The sequence below is a fragment of the Caretta caretta genome, chromosome 2 (genome assembly GCF_965140235.1).
Source record: "Caretta caretta isolate rCarCar2 chromosome 2, rCarCar1.hap1, whole genome shotgun sequence".
NCBI classification, from domain to species: Eukaryota; Metazoa; Chordata; order Testudines; family Cheloniidae; genus Caretta; species Caretta caretta.
In genome coordinates this window covers 223,663,503-223,683,261 of record NC_134207.1, presented here as the reverse complement: position 1 = coordinate 223,683,261, position 19,759 = coordinate 223,663,503, and the positions used below count along the sequence as shown (strand labels likewise).

The 19,759-nt window shown below is 38.5% G+C and overlaps 1 protein-coding gene across 3 annotated transcripts in view; it reads right to left on the bottom strand.

The window, feature by feature from the left end:
- Positions 1 to 19,759, bottom strand: part of CALCR (calcitonin receptor) — a 270,509-nt gene that overhangs the window by 98,499 nt on the left and 152,251 nt on the right. For all 3 annotated transcript variants that reach the window (XM_075125860.1, XM_075125859.1, XM_048838162.2), the window contains 2 exons: positions 12,246 to 12,399; positions 7,239 to 7,349 (listed from right to left, as the gene is read on the bottom strand). In XM_075125860.1, coding sequence (XP_074981961.1) covers positions 7,239 to 7,349; positions 12,246 to 12,399 — 265 coding nt within the window. The remainder of the gene's footprint in view (positions 1 to 7,238; positions 7,350 to 12,245; positions 12,400 to 19,759) is intronic.

Genomic DNA, 19,759 nt, shown 5'->3' with positions numbered 1-19,759 from the left:
TGTATTCGCAAAAAGAAAAGGAGTACTTGTGGCACCTTAGAGACTAACCAATTTATTTGAGCATGAGCTTTCGTGAGCTACAGCTCACTTCATCAGATGCATACCGTGGAAACTGCAGCAGACTTTAAATACACACAGAGAATATGAAACAATACCTCCTCCCACCCCACTGTCCTGCTGGTAATAGCTTATCTAAAGTGATCATCAGGTGCTGAAAATGGCCCACCTGATGATCACTTTAGATAAGCTATTACCAGCAGGACAGTGGGGTGGGAGGAGGTATTGTTTCATATTCTCTGTGTGTATTTAAAGTCTGCTGCAGTTTCCACGGTATGCATCTGATGAAGTGAGCTGTAGCTCACGAAAGCTCATGCTCAAATAAATTGGTTAGTCTCTAAGGTGCCACAAGTACTCCTTTTCTTTTTGTGATATTTTGCTGCACTCTTTTAAACTTTACTCCAAGAGCTCATCTTGATAGTGAAAAATGACTGATTTATTAAACGAAATCAAAGACAGAAACAAAACCAACAAAATGCATGATCAAATGGTACCTTGTGTCCAAACAGGCTTGTAAAGATAAGCAAGCACACACTTGGTTCTGGGAGACGCTTGCCTGCTTCAACCAGACAGACTTCCTAAGCGCTAGGGCAGGTTTTGTTTTTTTAACATATTATTTTTTAACTTTATTTTTTAATAGGGAAACAGCCTGCAGATATCCAAGCCAAATTAAGTTGATGAATTTTATATACACACAACTCGTGTACTATTCTGTACAATTCAGACAAGCTAATAAAGGATAAAGAAGCAGTCTTGCTACAGATGGGTAGGGAGAAAATATTCTGCTTGTCAAGAAAAAAGACTTTTTCAAATACGCAAAACTAATTTTGCAACATGTTATAAATGATAGATGTCATAATGTACTTTGCACGGGCAGTTTGCTGTATTACTTATGTGATAAAATTGGGCCAAATTCCTCCCTGGTGCAAGCCATTAACATCAGCCAATTATGCTAGTGATATATTTGGTCTTTTACCTTATTAGCACTTCTGTTACCAATAGTAAAGATCTACATAATAGACCACATTCATTCCTGTTTTGACTCCACTGATTCGAAAAGGATTACACAAAGGACTAATCTGACCCAATGCATAAAAAATTTGCACCTAAAAATATCAACCAAAACCACAGCACTTTAGAAAGCACTACTCCAATATATAGGGGATGAGCCAATGCAGCTATTGTAGTTAGTGGAGTTGAAACAATGATCAATTTGTCTCAGGATGTTTTCCTGACAGACTGCTTTGTAAGAACATAAGAATGGCCATACTGAGTCCTACCAATGGTCTACCTAAGCTAGTATGTTGTCTTCCAACAGTGGCCAGCGCCAGATGCTTCAGAGGGAATGAAGAAAACAGGGAAATTATCTAGTGATCCATCTCTTGTCATCCAGTCCCAGTTCTGGCAGACAGAGGTTTAGGGACATGCAGAGCATGGGGTTGCACCCTTGGCTATCTTGGCTAACAGCCATTAATGGAACTAATCTCCGTGAACTCATCTAATTCTTTTTTTGGACCCCGTTATACTTGGCCTTCACAACATCCCATGGCAACAAGTCCCACAGGTTGACTGTGCATTGTGTGAAGAAGTACTTCCTTATGTTTGTTTTAAACCTGCTGCCTATTCATTTCATTATGTGGACCCTGGTTCTTGCGTTACGTAAAGGGGTAAATAACATGTCCTTATTCCCTTTCTGCTTTTATAGCCCTCTCTCATATCCCCCCTTAGTCGTCTCTTTTCTTTAAACTAAACAGTCCCAGTCTTTTTATTCTCTCCTTGTATGGAAGCTATTCCATCTACCTAATCATTTTTTTGCCCTTGTCTGCACTTTTCCCAATTCTAATATATCTTTTCTGAGATGGGGGCAACCAGAACTGCGTGCAGTATTCAAGGATTATCATTTTGCACAAAATGTTCCATGTGAGAAAGAGATTGTAATAAGAAGTAATTTTGTACTGAGCAGGGCAGAATTGAAAGAGTTTGTAGAGGCTTGGATATTTTTTTTAAAAAATATGTCCAGTAAAGAGCAAAGGAAATGAGTAGTGTCATGGGGAAGGAGATACAGAAAACTGTAGGAGATTGGTCAGACTAAATGATCATAATGATCCCTTCTGGATTTAAAATCTATGAAGCACATTCTCAGCTGCTGTAAACTGGCATAGCTTTACTGAAACAAATGGAACTATATCAATTTACACGAGCTGAGACTGTGGCAGAAAAATAATCAACTGAATGCCGGGGTACATTGGTGCTCTCTTTGTGCGTTCCTAGGCCATTCTCTCCAGAGTACAGTCTCATCTTATTTGTTTTTTACACTGTTTCCCTTAGCTGTCAACATCAAGTGTAGGCTTGGCACAATTCATTGGTTTTTTTTTTATAGTTTCAACAGAAAATATCAGTGTTAATTTTTAAGCATTTTTTAATTTTTATCTATTTACATTTTCCACACTTGTGCAAAATTATGGGTTTAAGCATTTTTTGTATTGTTCTTGATTTAAATTTTCACAGTTGCAGGAAATTACGGAAAGTCAGACAATAATAATCTAATGACAGCGGATGGTGAGATTCAAAAAACTAAAGCTTTATAAATGTTAAATCACAAACTGTTAAAATCATGTCAAAATTTTATCCTTAAATCAAACTCTAAGAAGTTCTCAAACAGCATTTTTCTTACTTTACCAATCTGTACATTTCTGTTAATATTGATGGAAATATTTTTTGTCATTTTGTGTGTGTATGGTGAAACTGACATTTATCGACATTTACCGATAAAAATCGAATCCTGCTGGGTCTAGTTAAGTGTCACTGTGAGGTTGGATTTGAGTAGCTCGTGTATATAATGTACACAGAAGCGGATGACCAAATGCTTATGGTCAGACTATGTATGATCACCAGATCCTATTTCATTTTTCAAATTATGAATGCAGAAAGTAGCAAAGTCCAAAAAGAAAGCTGCACAGCATATTTTATTCTTGGATTGTTTGTCCTAGTATTCAAAGCTGCAAATGGATGTTAGGCAAGAAGAAAATTAAGGAACTTGAGGTAACTTAGTTGTCAGTGATTTATTATATGATACATTGCAAACCTCCCTGAAGCCCCAATCCAGCAAAGCACTAAAGACCATGCTTTTTGAAGTCAATGGGATTCCACATGTGCTTAAAGGGAAGCACATGCTTAAGTGGTTTGCGGGATTGGAGCCTTAAAGAAAGGAAAATTTGACTATGTTGCTGTTTTTTCCCAGTAAAACTGTTATTCACTAGGAAGACTTCTTTTTTCCTCAACAAAAATCTGAAAATCTAGTGCGTTGTATTGACCAGTAATTACTTGCAATTCAAACCTGAACACAATTTATCAGTACAGTTCAACCTGTGCTTTTGTCCCCTCCAGTTCCCTCCCTTAGCAGCTGCAAGATTCTAGTCACCACAAGACTTACTGTCTCCCTCATATGTTTTTAATTCCTCATGTCAAGAGCAGCCACCTGTGAAACAAACTTCTGACCACATGCTGGCTTGTGCAGCACCTGTAAATTATTCTATGGTACCTGATAGGAGGAAAGTTACTCCAGCTGAGCCGAAAGAAGATGAACAAAGAAGATGAACTGGTCACTGTGTCAGGGAAAAAGTGGCAATTGACAAAGATGCAGACTAACGAGCTAACAAAGGAGCAGAGAAAAATGCTAAATGAAAAGTGTGGAATATGAAAGACAATAAGTGTCATCCATGAACATTACAGCAGTAAGATTAGCAGGAAAATTGCAAAACAGGGATTTCCCCCCTTGTAGTTGTAAACAGATCCCACTAATTAGAAGCTGTTCACTATGCTAACAACAGACACTAAAATTACTATAATTCAGAGATACTTAGGTCCGAAGGGACCACTGTCATCATCTAGTGTGACCTCCTTATAACACAGACCATAGAACTCCCCAAAATAATTCAGAGAGCATATCTTTTAGAAAAACATCCCACCTTGAATTAAAAATTATCTGTGATGAATCCACCGTAACCGTTGGTAAATTTTTCCAATGGTGAATTACTCTCACCTTTAAAAATGTATGCCTTATTGCCAGTCTCAATTTGTCAAGCTTCAGCTTCCAGCCATTGGATTGTGTTATACCTTTCTCAGCTAGACTGAAGAGTCCATTATTAAATATTGTTCCCCATGTAGATACTTATAGCTTGTAATCAAGTCATCCCTTAACAGTCTCTTTGTTAAGCTATATAGATTGAGCTCTTTGAGTCTATGACTGTACAGGGGGTCTTCTAATCCTTTAATCATTCTCATAGCTTTTCTTTGAGCCCTCTGCAATTTATCAACATCCTTCTTCATAGCACTGAAACAGTGTTGGCCGAATTCTGCCACTTTTATTCATGTTGATTAGTACCTTATTGTGCCAGGTGCTCCACTGAAATCAAAGGGACAAATCGTGGAGTAAAGTACTGCTCATTGTGACTGAATGTAGCCATGTCTATATGAGTGGTTTAAACTATTAGATAGAATAATGTTGTTGTAACAGGGACCATAAGTACAAAACAAGACAGTGGAGACAGCAAACCAGGTGGGAAAGCATGATTTTCAAACTAGCAACAGATGGCTTGAGAGCTGGAAAAAGTATTACTCTATAATCATCCAAATACTGTTGATGTCTATGGGGAGACTTTTGTGAATTCTAAACTGTCCAAGATCTGTTTTTGCTATCAGTCCAAGAGCATATGGAATAGAGATGAAACAGGATTGTTTTTTGTTGGTTTCCCATAAAAACCATGGAAGCAATGGTAACAGCAGACTCTTAGTAAATGGAGCATGTATTTGGGGGTGGAAAGTGTCAAAAGAAAATCTAATGGTTGTGGCACAAAAATGAATCTTCTTGATCAAAGGGATTCATGATGCATGACAGTTCTTCTTTTAAGAAAATGTGATAATTACAAAAAGGAAAACTAATTGAAATTGCAGCTGCTGACCATATAATAATCGGAGGGTGCGGGGGGGGGGGGAGAAGAATTCTTTTTACTGAAGATGATTACAATAGAAATATTACTGTAGCAGCTACACTTCAAAATTAAAATGTTATGTACAGGGGCAATATCAAAATGTAAATGAAGAACAAGTGACAACTGTTCTTTCTGACAAGCACCTTCAACAAAAAACATAGACCTCCCACAAGATTAAATTTATAATTAAAATTACAGGAGAAGGCTGTTGTGTAAATAGCGATGAACCATGTGAGATAAGTTTATATTCTGCAACTATGCTTTTAAGCTCTGGAATTCTGTGTCTGATGGAGTTCCAAATCAGTCAGTTGGAGCACAGCTGGAAATGAGCTTAAGTATACTGACTGGTTAAACAATGAGGTGCAACGGGGTTCAAAATTAGGCAGAAGGCATTCACCTATCCTGACTGGAATCTCTGAATAAATTCTTCTCAAGGCAACTGTGCCAAAATGCTGATTTTTTTCAAGAGGAAAATATTGGATTTCATCCCAGTCCCTAAAAATGAGATTGAAAAAATTAGCATGTTTACCTTAGAAAGGAGATGAATAAGAGGGGACATGGTAAAAAGAATATAAACGATGAATTGCCTAGAGAAGCTAGATTGGGAACTTCTGTTGACTGATAAAAAGGGGACATTCACTGAAATTAAAAGGTGGGAAATTCAAAAGCAATAAAAGGAAATATTTTTCCACACAATGTGTGGTTAAACTGTGGAACTCACTACCCCAAGAAGTCATTGAAACTTAAATCTGAACAAGACTCAAAAAGGGGTTTGATAGTTATATGGATATCAAGAATATCCAGAGTTATCATAATTAATTGCAATAATTTTGAAAGGGTTATTAAACCTTGAACTTCAGGATTAACCCAACCTTTAACGAGTAGAGACCAAGATGAGACCTAATGTGGGTGGGGGGGGGGGCAGATTATCTCAGCTCTACCTGCACAGGGTTCTTACACCTTCCTCCAAAACATCTGATGCTGGCAACTGTCAGAGACAGCAGCGTGGACTTGGATTGTAAACTCTCTGGGTCAGGGACTGTCTTTTTGTGTGTGTTTGTACAGCACCTAACAAGGTTGGGCCTTGGTCCCTGACTGGGGCTCCAATGCAGCATGATAATACAAATAAACAAATAAATAATAATCAGTGGACCTTGAGTCTGACCCAGGGTGGCATTTCTTATGTTTCTAAATGTGCAATAAATTCACTGCATGTAATAAAGAACTAATTCTGGCTCCAGGCAGTAGCACTGGGGATTTAAGGCATTAATTTTTTAGTATGTATTAGTCTATTCATTTACATTCAAATGATACTTACGAGAGTAAATATTGCTGAAGCCTCATTATATATGACTGTTAATATTTAGAATTATACAGCTAATAAAATGTTTGTTCACATTATTTTTTAATCCGTGAATGGCACACTTTGCCGGAGGGTTATCCAAAGTTCCATAGCACTACGAGGCATAAAGTAATTCTCCTGGTTAAATATCATTAGAATTTAGAACAAAATTGTGTCTTCCTTCAAATAATGCCAAATTAGTGGAGTTGAACCCTTATCTAAATTCCTAGTTACACATTCATTGCTTAGATCAGCTATCTCCCCACACTTATATATTTATCAATGTTTCTATTTTCTACTGAAACCTCTCAAAAATGTTTTGGAACCGCACATTCTCTCAATCTCTTTGGCTACAAGTTATTTCTATGAATAATTCAACAAACAATCTGCACTAGGACTTTGTAGTATAATAAAAGTTGATTCTGATTCTGTTCTTCCACAGGCTTTGTAAAACTGTCTTTGCCAGTAGAAACTGTAGAAAGGAATACCCAGAAATATTTATTTTATGAAGACAACAGCACTAGACTTAACATCTGCTGCTCAGCTCAGAGTATCTAAAATGGGATAACTGTAACTGCAGGCAAATATTAAAATTATCCAGCAAAACTTTCATACAATTGATTTCAGAGATGTCAAACGAACATGTTCTATAAGTGAAATGAATGTATGCTATAACTTAAGAGTAAGAAAACACCCCGAGATGATTATAGAACTGGGTACATTTTCATTTAAGAGTCTCTGAGATTTCACAATGCTGTAAAAACCATTAGAAACATGTGAATTTTCAACAACATGAAGACTCCAAAGACTTCCTTACTAAAGATAAAAGATGAAAGGAAATACTCTACCAGTTGGATCAAAGTCTGGAAAATAATCTGGACAATTCTGAGCAGTGACTCTTCCAGCAGGTGTGTCATCCCAGCACAACCATCCATCCCAAGTTCGGTTGCAGAACAGACCTAGTCATTTAGGAAGAATGTGATAATTCATTTTAAAAAACTGATCACACTTAACCCACTCTGTTCTATTCCTCCACTGTCCACTTGTTGCACAGTACAGAGTTCTTCATGCAGCAAAATAAAATTATTGCTACACATTGAATTGCATTCAAATGTAAGTCTTAATGTCTGACTGCCATTGCTGGTGGTGTCCTTCTTGTTGAAAAGTGATGCTTTTTCGCCAATTGAAAAGAACTTCCAATATAGGGCCTTATCCCGCAAAACCAAAAGTCCCAGTTCAGCAATCCATTCATATTCAGCAAAGCATTTAAGCACACGCTAAAGTGCTTAACTGATTTGGGGATTTAGTCACATGCGTAGTACATGTACCTTCAGTTTTTCAACACCTTTGAAAATCAGGCCCTGATTGTATAAAGCTGGAATTTTAAAAATTTAGAGGCATGCCCAGTTAAAGGCCACTTTTGAATATGTAGGTTTCTATATTAAACACTAATGGAAAAACTGTGGCTTTTATGTCAGAGCCCATGATTAGGGCTTCTGATCTTAGGTTTTAACCAACAGACATCAACAAAAGCTCCAATACAAACAAGCAAACAGAAAATAAAATTGGTACTTAGCCAATAAACACTGAAAAAACACCAGAAATGGTATCTAAGGGCTTGTCTACATAGAGCTGTAATGTGTTTGCATTTTTACCTTCAGTCCTTTTGGTACGATGTCCATCTGTTTGCATTATTGCTGTAATGTGGACTACCAAGGTGTGACTTCTAAACCACATTAATGTGGGGTGCATGAATTGGTCTGTGTAGACCCTGCAGGTGTCCACTAAAGATTTCCTAGTGCACTTTACTGTAGTGCTGTTTGAAACAATAGTACTTTAAAGCACACTAAGGAACATTAAAGAGATTATTCATGACAATATATGCAAAGAGAAAGTCCTGAACATCCCCCTCCCTCCAATTTTTGGACACCTACATACAATTCAAAAATTGCTAAAAATACACCCCCCCCTAAGAAATTAATAAACTCAGAAAAAACAGATGCCCTACCCATGATGCAGAGGTTGCAGACACAGACCCAGGTCCTGCAATATGATGCATATAGGCCAACCCCTGCCCTTGTGTGCAGTGCAGGAGCGGTGCCTTATTCAGATTTCCTCCCAAAAGATCCTGGGGGATGCAGATTACAGCTCTGCCACCCTTCCTCTGCTGTATTACACATTCCTCCCCATATCAGGCTAGCCCCACTGCTTGATGCAGTCCTGGGAGAGCCGAGCTATAATCCTGTCTTGGGCAAGTACCACTTGTTAGCGCATAAGGAGGTAGCACTGCCTAAGCTCCCTAATGGGGTTATGCCCAGCCCCTGAAATGGAGCAGAAGTGGGTGGGGAAGATTCCTTAGCCCTTTTCCCCACCATACTTATCTACCCACTCTGGTCTGGGCACAACTGAGTCCTGACTTCCCTCTTCTAATTGTTAAATCAGAACTAGTTTACAGCCTGTTACACTGAGTTCACAGATTGATAGCGTAACAAATGACACCACAGTTTTGAATGCTGTGACATAAATCTGCCACTAGCTGCAGGTTTAGAAACAAATGCAATTAAAAATCTAAGCTTTGGAAGTATTTTTAATTTTAAAATCAGATTACGCAGGAGAAAGAACATTCACTGCCATGGCCCCCTGCAACACCTACTGAAGTCAATGGACATGGAGTCATTGACTGTGGTGATCGGGGGTAACATGAATTTTCAAAATCCTTTGATGGTTGGTGGGGGAGATTTTGAAAGGCACAAATGGCAGTTAGGCTCCTAACCGACACTAGAAATTAACGGGATTTGGGCGTCTAATTGTGATTGTGCATTTGAATCTCTCTCCCAATGGAAGCAAATCTTCTTAAAGAAAGTGACAGCATTTATAACAGATGGAAAAAGATTTTAATAGATGACTGAGTTACTGAAGAAACTATACCCATAGTAGATATTTTAAGTCAGTAGATCTGTTGTCTAAAAATGGACGCTTTCAAATTTAATGTTTCAGCTGAAATTTACCGTGCAATTTTTCTTTTTAGGATCACTTGTTTTCTTATTATCTAAGAATCCATGTATTTTTATTTTTCTCCAGCACATCTGTGTTGATAATGAACTACTTGTTCAGGTTATTAACAAACCATGATGTTATCTCAGTGTGGGATAGAAGTACATACCCTCAGTTAGTTATGTTTCTTTCTGTAAAGCACTTGACTGCCCTTCTCCAAGGGTTTGAAATATATTTGCATGAGCTTGAGGAATTAGTTGGTAAAATCAAAAGCAGAGAAAAATAGCAAAAGCACAGTGCAATTCAAACACATTTCTGAAAGGCACTGCGGACTGGGCTGTATAGGAGGCTTTGATTTTAATTTTTAAAACATTTGTCATGCCTTGAAATGAAAAAAAAAAAACCACTGATGTTTTTCAATACACTATGCAGCCTTTCTTTCAAGGAAAACAACAAGACAATTTTTTTTCACTGGACATATCAGATATGCACATCTAAGTGATAAAATAGGAAAGTGACAATCAGAAGAGAATAATGAATTATAACTGGCCCAGGAATAATACAATTTTGAAAATGAAGGAGGGGTGGGGGAAATGCTTCTCTTGAAATCACTTAGATTGAGATTTTGTGCTGCAACTTGAAGGCAGACTATGGCGGCTTTAAGTCACTTGTGTGCCCTCCCAGTCCTGGGCTCCTTCAAAGGCTGGAGAGGCTCCTGAAGTATAAAGCCTTGGGGTCTAATTTATGGCAGTCTCTCTGGGTTGCCCTATGGGCTGTAGGGTGCATGGAATTGCTGCAGCTTTGCATGCTGAAGCCCTGCTCCTGATACATCCACTAAACCAAGGGATCCTCTCCTCAGAAGACAGCATTATAGCTGACTTCTGCAATTCCTGAACCAGAGCAATCTGCTGACAGGGTATTTAGAGCCTCTTTATGCTGCTCCAGGCCTTTTTTTGAGGTCTAAAGGATTGAAGTGAGGGGTAAAGGTCTTTTTTCGTATAGATTTTTCTTCATAGAACCAAACTGGAAAAAAATCATTTCATACATGTTGAAATCATCTCAGTTATTCTCATCATCATAAGAAATAAAAAAACCCATATCTTGTATCAAACCCAGCTGAATCAAATGACAAGTTCAGTCTAGCTGTCAGTCAGCGGCACATAGGAGTTGCCACACTGCACTAGACCAGCATCCATCTCCTGTCTGCGGTAGAGCAGCAGCAGAGGAAATTGCAAGAAGTCCTGCAGTGGAAATTAGTCCCTGATCCTGCAAATCCTTAAGCACTTGTGTAACTTTACTCACACAACAAATCCCACTGAAGCCAATGGAACTTTTTATACAAGTGAATCTACACAGGTTTGCAGAACTGGGGTCTAATAGAATAAGCTGCCCATAACGGATTTTTTTCCCCCTAAAGCCCAGCAATTAGAGTTTTGCTTTTGCCCTGACACATAAGGGCTTATATCCCTTAATGACTGGTTTATCCTGTCTTATAACTATGGAAGTTCTCATTATGGACCTAAATCCTATGCCCATTGAAGTCAATGAGAGCCTTTCCACTGACTTCAATACACTTTAGATCAGACCTTGAACATCTAAATGTCAAATCTCACAGAGCTCAGTAATATCCTGTGGGCACAATAATATTTTGTGGTACTAAGTCCTTTAGTTTACATATCCATTGTGTAAAAAAATACCTTATTTAATCCAATATAGATGTCATAAATTTGTCAGCTTTCAATTTCAACAAAATTCTTTGTTCTTATATTATGAGAAAAACCTATCTGATTTACCCTCTCTGTACCATCCATTATTTTGCATCTCTTATCATGCCCTCTTTTAGTTGTCTCCTCTCTATACTAAACAGTCCCAATAGGTTTATTTCTTTCCTCACATAAAATCTCAATGCCTGTAATCATTTTGTCAGCCTTCTCTGGCTTATTTTTATTTCCACGGCATCCTTTTCGAGATAAGACCAGAACTGAACACAGTATTCCTAGTGAGGGTGCTTCTGGATTTATATCATGACAGCATTATACGTCCCACATTATTTTCCATTCCATTGCTTTATACATCCCAATATTTTGTTTGCTTTTTTGACCACTACTCCACAGAACCAGCCTTAGGTGTACTGTCGCCCAGGATGGAAAATGTGCCCACCCTTCCTTCAAAAAGCACACACACACACACAAATTGAACCAAATTAAAAAAAATCACGACTCCCCGCTTTGACCATGATTTGGTGCCACTGAAAATTGGCAGCCTACAGCTGGCCCAGCCACTCTTGCTTCAGCAGAGGTTTCTTTGAGCTGTTCACAATAATGCCTATGACTGGATGGTTACATTTAACCTAGAACACAGTACATTTAGAACATCTACGTTAATTTAGAAACCAGAAAGGTGTCAGTCAATAAATGAATTATGAAAAAATGAAATGGCTAGTTGAAGCAAATAGAATGACATCTATAGTGAAGAGATTGCTAGTCACATTTTCTCTCTTTAAAGTATTTGTGTGGGTTTGATACTTGTGAAAGGTGCTGGACTGACAGCCGTAAAGACTGATGTTCCCAAAGTATGAACAGCAATAATTCAAGCTTCACTGCATTGCCAATGCAGTGTGCCTCAACGGTGTCAGGGAGGAATGATCTCTAAGGGTGAGAGGATAGTTCATTCTCTATGATCATTTGTAGGGCTATTCTCCCTAAAACTGATACAATAGGTGATAAATTGGTATATTTTGCAAATGCAGACAGTAAGACTATGTATAATAATATTAGTACACAGAAGGAAATGTTCCTTTACAGTTATACAGAAAATATGTAATTACAGGTTTTTCTCCCCTCCCCCTCTTTTGTTTTTACCTTTTTTTCTATATGGTGGATCTCTGTTCATTCTCTCATAGCATTTGAACTGCGAATCTATTATCTTCTGTCGTACTGGTGAATGTTCAGTTACTACAGGCTCTAATGTAGGATCAGTATAATTGACAGTAGAAGTAAGACTTGGAGCCATTCTCTGCAGAAAGGAAAATCTGTTAATGAAAGTGAGTAAAACCAGGAGGAGAAAATCAAAAACATGAGGTTCAGAAATCTCTGTTATCCTTACTTCAAAGGCCTTTTATCTGCACATATGCTTAGTAAATTTTATGGAACTTTTATCTTTGGCAAAGCAAATTGTAAAGATAGTAGTTTTTCTCCACTATAAACTCAGCATTTTAACCACATTCTTTCCCTTACACTAGGTAACATAAAGAATCATTAGAGACCTTGAAAAGGCTGAGAAACTTTTCATTTGTATTATTGGCCTACAGGTACTTTTTAAAATCTGCCCTCCCACAAGCAGCTGCTCCCAGCTATCCTTTCTAGTCAAAGTAGGTTTTTCCACTGTATCCAGCATTGTGTATCTTATTGCCATATCTTATAAATAAACGGAATGTTTCATATTCTGAGTGATAGAATATGTAGCCCCCTTTGATTACAATGGGCTATATTGTGGCATTTATTCCACAGCCCTGTGTGAGGACAGGGCATACTCACACTACTCTACTAGAATGAGGGAAAGACTGTCTCAGCCAGGGAAAATCTCTTCTGTGCTGGGTCAGTGCTCATGGGAGTGCACATCTTGTTCCACCCATTAAGATCTGATTGATCCCTCTATTGCACCAGACCAACTCTGTGGGTCAGTCTAAAGTGAGAGAGCATGGGGCTTTTGTTCCTCTCCACCCTACTCCACCCCTGTTTTGTAATGTGCTCCCGATGGGAGGAGAATGGAATGAGCAGTTCTTATGGTCCCTTTCTTGTTCGACTCCCTACCTCTCCACAACAGCCATCACAATCTGGCCCATAGGGATTTGTGGGTGCTTTTCACCTTTAAAAATCAGGCCACATTTATTTCGGTGCATACATTTTTTTTGGAGTGTAACTTCAGGCACCCAAGTTTGAAAATGTAGGACCCAACCTTTACTATTCCAAGCCTAAAATAAAAGGAGTACTTGTGGCACCTTAGAGACTAACCAATTTATTTGAGCATGAGCTTTCGTGAGCTACAGCTCACTTCCTTAGAGACTAACCAATTTATTTGAGCATGAGCTCATGCTCAAATAAATTGGTTAGTCTCTAAGGTGCCACAAGTACTCCTTTTCTTTTTGCGAATACAGACTAACACGGCTGTTCCTCTGAAACCTATTCCAAGCCTAGTTTTCCTTAGAGACTAGGCATGCAAATCTGTTGGCTTTAATACAAGATTCCTTTTTGGCTGCATTGTGTTTCTCAAAACCAAAATGTATCTTTGGCTTTCCCACAAAAGATCCCAGGAGTATGTTTTAGATGATATCTACTCCATTTATAGGTCACTCACTGCAAGCCTGCGGGGTTTATAGTAGCATTTGATGATTTAAACAGGCATTTATAGTTGTACAAATAGAAAACATGACAATTTTCAATGGTATTTTAATACCATCCTATTGCTCCAAAATAATACTTGTTCCTTATTGCTCAAGTGATACCACAAACTACTGCATTCAAATGTTTGTTTCATTTAACAGTACTAGATCACTTTTATATGGTCTATAACATGGACAGTGCGTTTGAATTACAGAAAGCAAAGATTGTATTCTATCACAATTCTCCTGTTTCAAGTTATTTCATTTTAGCCCTATAATGCCCCCATATCTAATGGAATTTACAATCTCATTTGCTACCAACATTTTAATTCACTAACAAACAGCCATCATTTGGAGTGTAAGTGGGATGAAGAACACATTTTACTTCATTATATGCAGATAATTGTTTGAAACAGGAAGAAGGGAGATATATTCTTGATAGGTTCTACTCTATTCTTTTAAATTTAGGTACTTATACTACACCCTTCACTCAGTAGTGAGATATGTCTGGATGGTTCCGTTTGGATACTTGGATAAAAATGAATTAAAGTGTATAGAAAGCCTAGAACCAAGAACAAATATGTAAATGTACCCCAGATCAGTGAAAAGGGAGTGGGACCCACAAAAGACCTTCCAAAGCAACATCAGCAACAACCAAATATCAAGCATCAGTCATTAGGATGGTTCCAAATGAGATCCATGATGTGCTGATGTGACAAGGTGCAAGAGGCACTTGGGAGAGCCATGATCAGAATGCCCCAAAGAATTTGACGCTTACACCAATTTTACAGCAATGCAACGTCATTTAATTCAATGCTTCAGAGAGATACTATTAAAATGTCCAATTGCTACAGCAAGCCTCTACTTGTATTTTCTACATGTTACTCCATGTAGCCATTAATTTCAGCCCCACCCAACCCTGGTGTTGGAAAAAGGGGATGTTGCGGATTTAACTTAATTTCAAGGAGGAATTAACAAAACATTCAGTGAGCAAGGAAGGCTACAGAGGGATGGGATGAAAGAATAGAGGGACAGGGCCTCCATATGAATGGTCTCTGCTTTTGGTGGCTTCCCTGCCATGCATGGAGATTTGGAAAGATCTGCAGATTTTGGAGGTAGAGCCACCTGATTTTTCTGTGCATAGAGCTTCCTTTCCCCTAAATAGGTTTCCCCTGGAGAAGGGATGATCTGACCCCCTTTTTGGCCAAACATGATAAAAATGAATTCAAAGATTAGCAATGCCAGAAGAGATTGAAAAGTTTGTGATCCTGAATTATACATGTTTGTTCCACTAGAGTTTTCCTTACAACTTAGAGAAAAATTCAAATATGAGGTAAAAGGGGAAAATATAAATCTATATGTTAGAACAGTAAAAACATGTTAATTAAAAAATCTTGCCATCCTTTTCTAACCTTTTCAAGATGATCTTTTATATATATATAAATAAAAGAGGACTGTGCATTCACCGAGGCTACATAGGACAGAAACATAGTGTACCTTGAAATTAAAAGCAAGAAATGCCAGCAGAAAGGAAATGTACTAAAGGGATCTTGTAGTAAGTGCGGACACGATGATTTACTATTGTAAAGCCATTTTTAAAGGGGATGATAGTCTTTTTGTCAGTAGGATATTTCTGAGAGAGAAGACATCTTATTCTTGAAGAGCAATTTTAAAAATTGCCACACACAAAGGGACTAGGCCTGTTCCCAAAGAAGATAATGGCAAAACTCTCATTGGGTGTATAGTTAAAGGAGAACACCTCACTCTGTGATTGTTGGTCTTGTGTGTGTGTGGGTGTGGGTGTGGCAGCAGTGTGTGTGTGTGTACAAATGGGGTAAGATCTCACACCCTGCTTTGTTAATTTTGTATTTAGGACAGTGCATTTTATCTGTATCTATATCATCTATTGTTTAAATTAAGCTATAATGTAACAAATGGGACTGTATTCTCTGTCATTAGAAAATGTAAAGGGTGAAATCGTGGCCCCATTAAAGTCAATGGCAAAATTCTCACCAACTTCAATGGGCCCTTGATTTCATCCAGAGAAATTAAAAACACAGGGGTGACTTTCTTAGGAGTGTCTTATAAATAGAAACTGCCTTATGGCATATAGTAAATATTTTCTGTATTTGGATAAAAACCAGAACATTAACATTTTGATACAATGGGCCCAGATTCTCAAAGGTAGTCACTGACATAAGCTCAGTTTTGTTTTTTTAGTGCACAATCTTTTTAGTCCACACATCAGGTAGGTTTGCACAGTTTATTTGTGCATGCATACTTTTGAAAACCTGACCAATGTTTTGTAAGTATGAACAGTATTTTTTTTCTCTCTCCCACTGTCTCTTAAAGTCAGGTACAAAAGTCTGAGGACGAAATGTGAAAAATACATTTTTGGAGCTGTCAAGTTTCCTTCCCCACCTGAACTCTAGGGTACAGATGTGGGGACCTGCATGAAAGACCCCCTAAGATTATTGTTACCAGCTTAGGTTAAAAACTTCCCCAAGGTACAAACTTTGCCTTGTCCTTGAACCGTATGCTGCCACCACCAAGCGTTTTAAACGAGAATAGGGAAAGAGCCCATTGGGGACGTCTTCCCCCAAAATATCCCCCCAAGCCCTACACCCACTTTCCTGGGGAGGGCTTGATAAGACTCCTCACCAATATGTACAGGTGAACACAGACCCAAACCCTTGGATCTTAAGAACGATGAAAAATCAATCAGGTTCTTAAAAGAAGAATTTTAATTAAAGAAAAGGTAAAAGAATCATCTCTGTAAAATCAGGCTGGTAAATACCTTACAGGGTAATCAGATTCAAAACATAGAGAATCCCTCTAGGCAAAACCTTAAGTTACAAAAAGACACAAAAACAGGAATATACATTCCCTCCAGCACAGCTTATTTTACCAGCCATTAAACAGAAGGAAATCTAATGCATTTCTAGCTAGATTACTTACTATCTTAACAGGAGTTGTGAGGCTGCATTCCTGATCTGTTCCTGGCAAAAGCATCACACAGACAGACCAAACCCTTTGTTCCCCACCCTCCAGATTTGAAAGAATCTTGTCCCCTCATTAGCCATTTTGGGTCAGGTGCCAGTGGAGTTACCTTAGCTTTTTAACCCTTTACAGGTGAAAGGATTTTGCCTCTGGCCAGGAGGGATTTTATAGCACTGTATACAGAAAGGTGGTTACCCTTCCCTTTATATTTATAACAGGAGCTTTAGTCATTTCTATTGTATATAGGAGTGTAGCAAGGGGCATGGCTCCCTCTGGGCCTGACAGGGAGGAACCCAGCCCACTCCCTGGTGGGTAAAGCCAGGCTAGCTATGCCTGCCCCTTCAGAAGCAGAGGGGCGAAACAGGAAGTACAAAAGGTGGGCCCTCCAGTTCAGTTGGATGAAGCCAGTGAAGGAAACAGACACCTCCCACCACTGCTGGGGCTTGTGCTCTACATCACAGAGGATTTAAAGGGGCTACCAGAGCTGCCAGCTAAAGAGGGCACTGAGGAGCTGCTAGGACTGCTGCTAGCTGTGTACCCTGAGGAGACAGAGGACATGCACAAAGTGAAGGTACCCAGTGAGGGGGTTATAGGAAGTAGTCCAGGAACACCAGACAATAGTCTGGTTGTAGTGCCAGAGTGCTGGCTGGCATGTTGTAGTGGGATCCCCATTGACCCAGTGGCAGAGCACTCCACTGTAAGGGCCTTGGGATGGGACCCTGTGGAGTAGGATGAGCCTGGGTCCCTTTACCCCACCCCTAGGATGGCTGCCTTCCCTCCTTAGACCAAGAGGTCTGTGTTTGTCTGCCATGTGCCTGAATTAGGACATCAGGCAAGAGACTATTGGGGGGCCTGCCTGAGGGCCTGAGCCCCCAAGACTATGCACTGCTCTGCCCTGACTGAGGGCCAGGGACCTAGACTCTCTGATGCCTGGCTCTGCCTAGAGGACTAGGGCCTCAGAGGCTACTAATTCCCCTTTAAGCCAGCTTTTCCAGAGATGTGGAAGCAAGGAGGCGTGGCCTCCCTCCAGGCTTGACGGGGAGGGACAGACATGGGCCTCTACAAGGACCTTATACTGCACCCACCACTCTGGTATTAAATGGCTTGATCCAAAGACCACTGAAGTCAATGGTGGTACATCTAGAATGAGGTGACGTATTATTGTTGCATCCTCAATTTTTTCTTTATGAGGTTACTTAAATAAGTATCATAGACTGCAAAAAAGGGTTATGTATCTCTTATCCTTATTTGCATACAAAGAAGCTTTAAAGTCACTTGGGACAAGTAGGGGAAATGACTTTATTCATAACATCCTATGGTCCACTCTTCCACAGCTATAGGCTCAGATACACATATAGGCTCCACATACAGGTCACATAGGCTCCTATCCAACTCCGACTAACGTCAGTGGACATTGGATCAGGTTATTAGTTCCTTGGAGAAATTATCAAGGAATTTGGTTAGAAATCTAAATTTGGAAATTTAGATTTGGAGGGTTGTAATTGGGTATTTTTGGAATTAACCTTAAGATGCTTTTTTTCTAACATCTGTTATGTCATAAAAGATATTTAACAAGACTAAGTAATCTTTTATCGATTAATATCTGCTATACTGTGTGGGTTTGTATTTTCCATAAGTCCATTATTATGTATTGAAAAAATTTCCCAGCCATCAATTATTTCAGATGGAAGTACAAATAATGTCAATATGTTCAGTAAAGTAGAATACCTTGTGCATTACAAATTATTCTTTATTAAAGAGAAATAAATAATTCACAACTTCATAATCAGGACATTTGGCATATGGCATAAGTGATCAGTATTATTTCTTCTGAAGAAAACTGCTTTAGTGATGTCTCATGCAGCAGTTTAGCAGCCGTACATATGATGTCACTCCTAAAAGTCCAAGTAAATGACGTCATACATACGACCACCAAGCCACCACTCAATAAATGACAGTTATAAGAAGATGAATTATTATTATGAGTAGAGTGCTGGGAATACTGATGATCTCTTTATACCTAGAATTGGTAATACAGTCCAGATGAAAGCAATTTGTATATATTATTTGTCCCACTCTACTATGAATTCTTAAACACAGGTAAATCCGTCTGTCTTATCGATGCAAGATTTTCTTCATTTGTACAACAGAGACTCCAGATAAAAGAAACATAAAATATAGTTGTTTCAGAAACTGCTTCATGTGATGAACAAGTTTCCAAAAAGGCACTACTCCATCATTAGTAATGATAAAAACATAAAAAGTACTGTATAAATTATTGACTCTAAGTAACATTTAGGATCAAACGGTATATATTGAATCACTTTCTTTCCTTCCACGTGTCTTTTTTCTAAACTAAGTATAGTAAAATTGGTAACCTCTAATGTTGAGCCCAGAAAAATCTCTTATGAATTCTGGCCAAGTCAATAATATATTATTATTGGTTCTGGTGGCTGAAAAATATCCTCCCAATTCTTTTTTAAATTGCTATACCGTCACCACTATACGGATCACTAAATTCCTATCCTTCGGTACATCCAATCTTTGAGTGGGAACACAGCACATCTCAGCAAGGGTTACACAGACCCTCCAGAACCTTGAATCTGGTCCCATGTCTCTTCACGACTATTAATGGCAGGATAGTGATAGAATCCATTGAGCATGCTTTAGGAGGGCAATTAATGCATGGTACTCTCAATGTTATAGAACATTATAATAATTTCCCCCCATCTTTTAATATTTGTTTAACATGAGTAAAATAACTTTGAAATATTTAATGTTAGTTCCTCACATTCATACACTGAACATTAAAATTCTTCTAATATTTAGCTAGCATTAAAGCAGGATAGAAGCTAGTTTTTATACTGCGATCCCATGATGCTTACATCACTAATATTGGCAGGTCTTTAAATAAGGAAGAGACCATCACTAGCATAATGGGAAGCCACCGTAATTTTAGTGAAAAACAACTTTTCTCTTCATTAATATTTATTA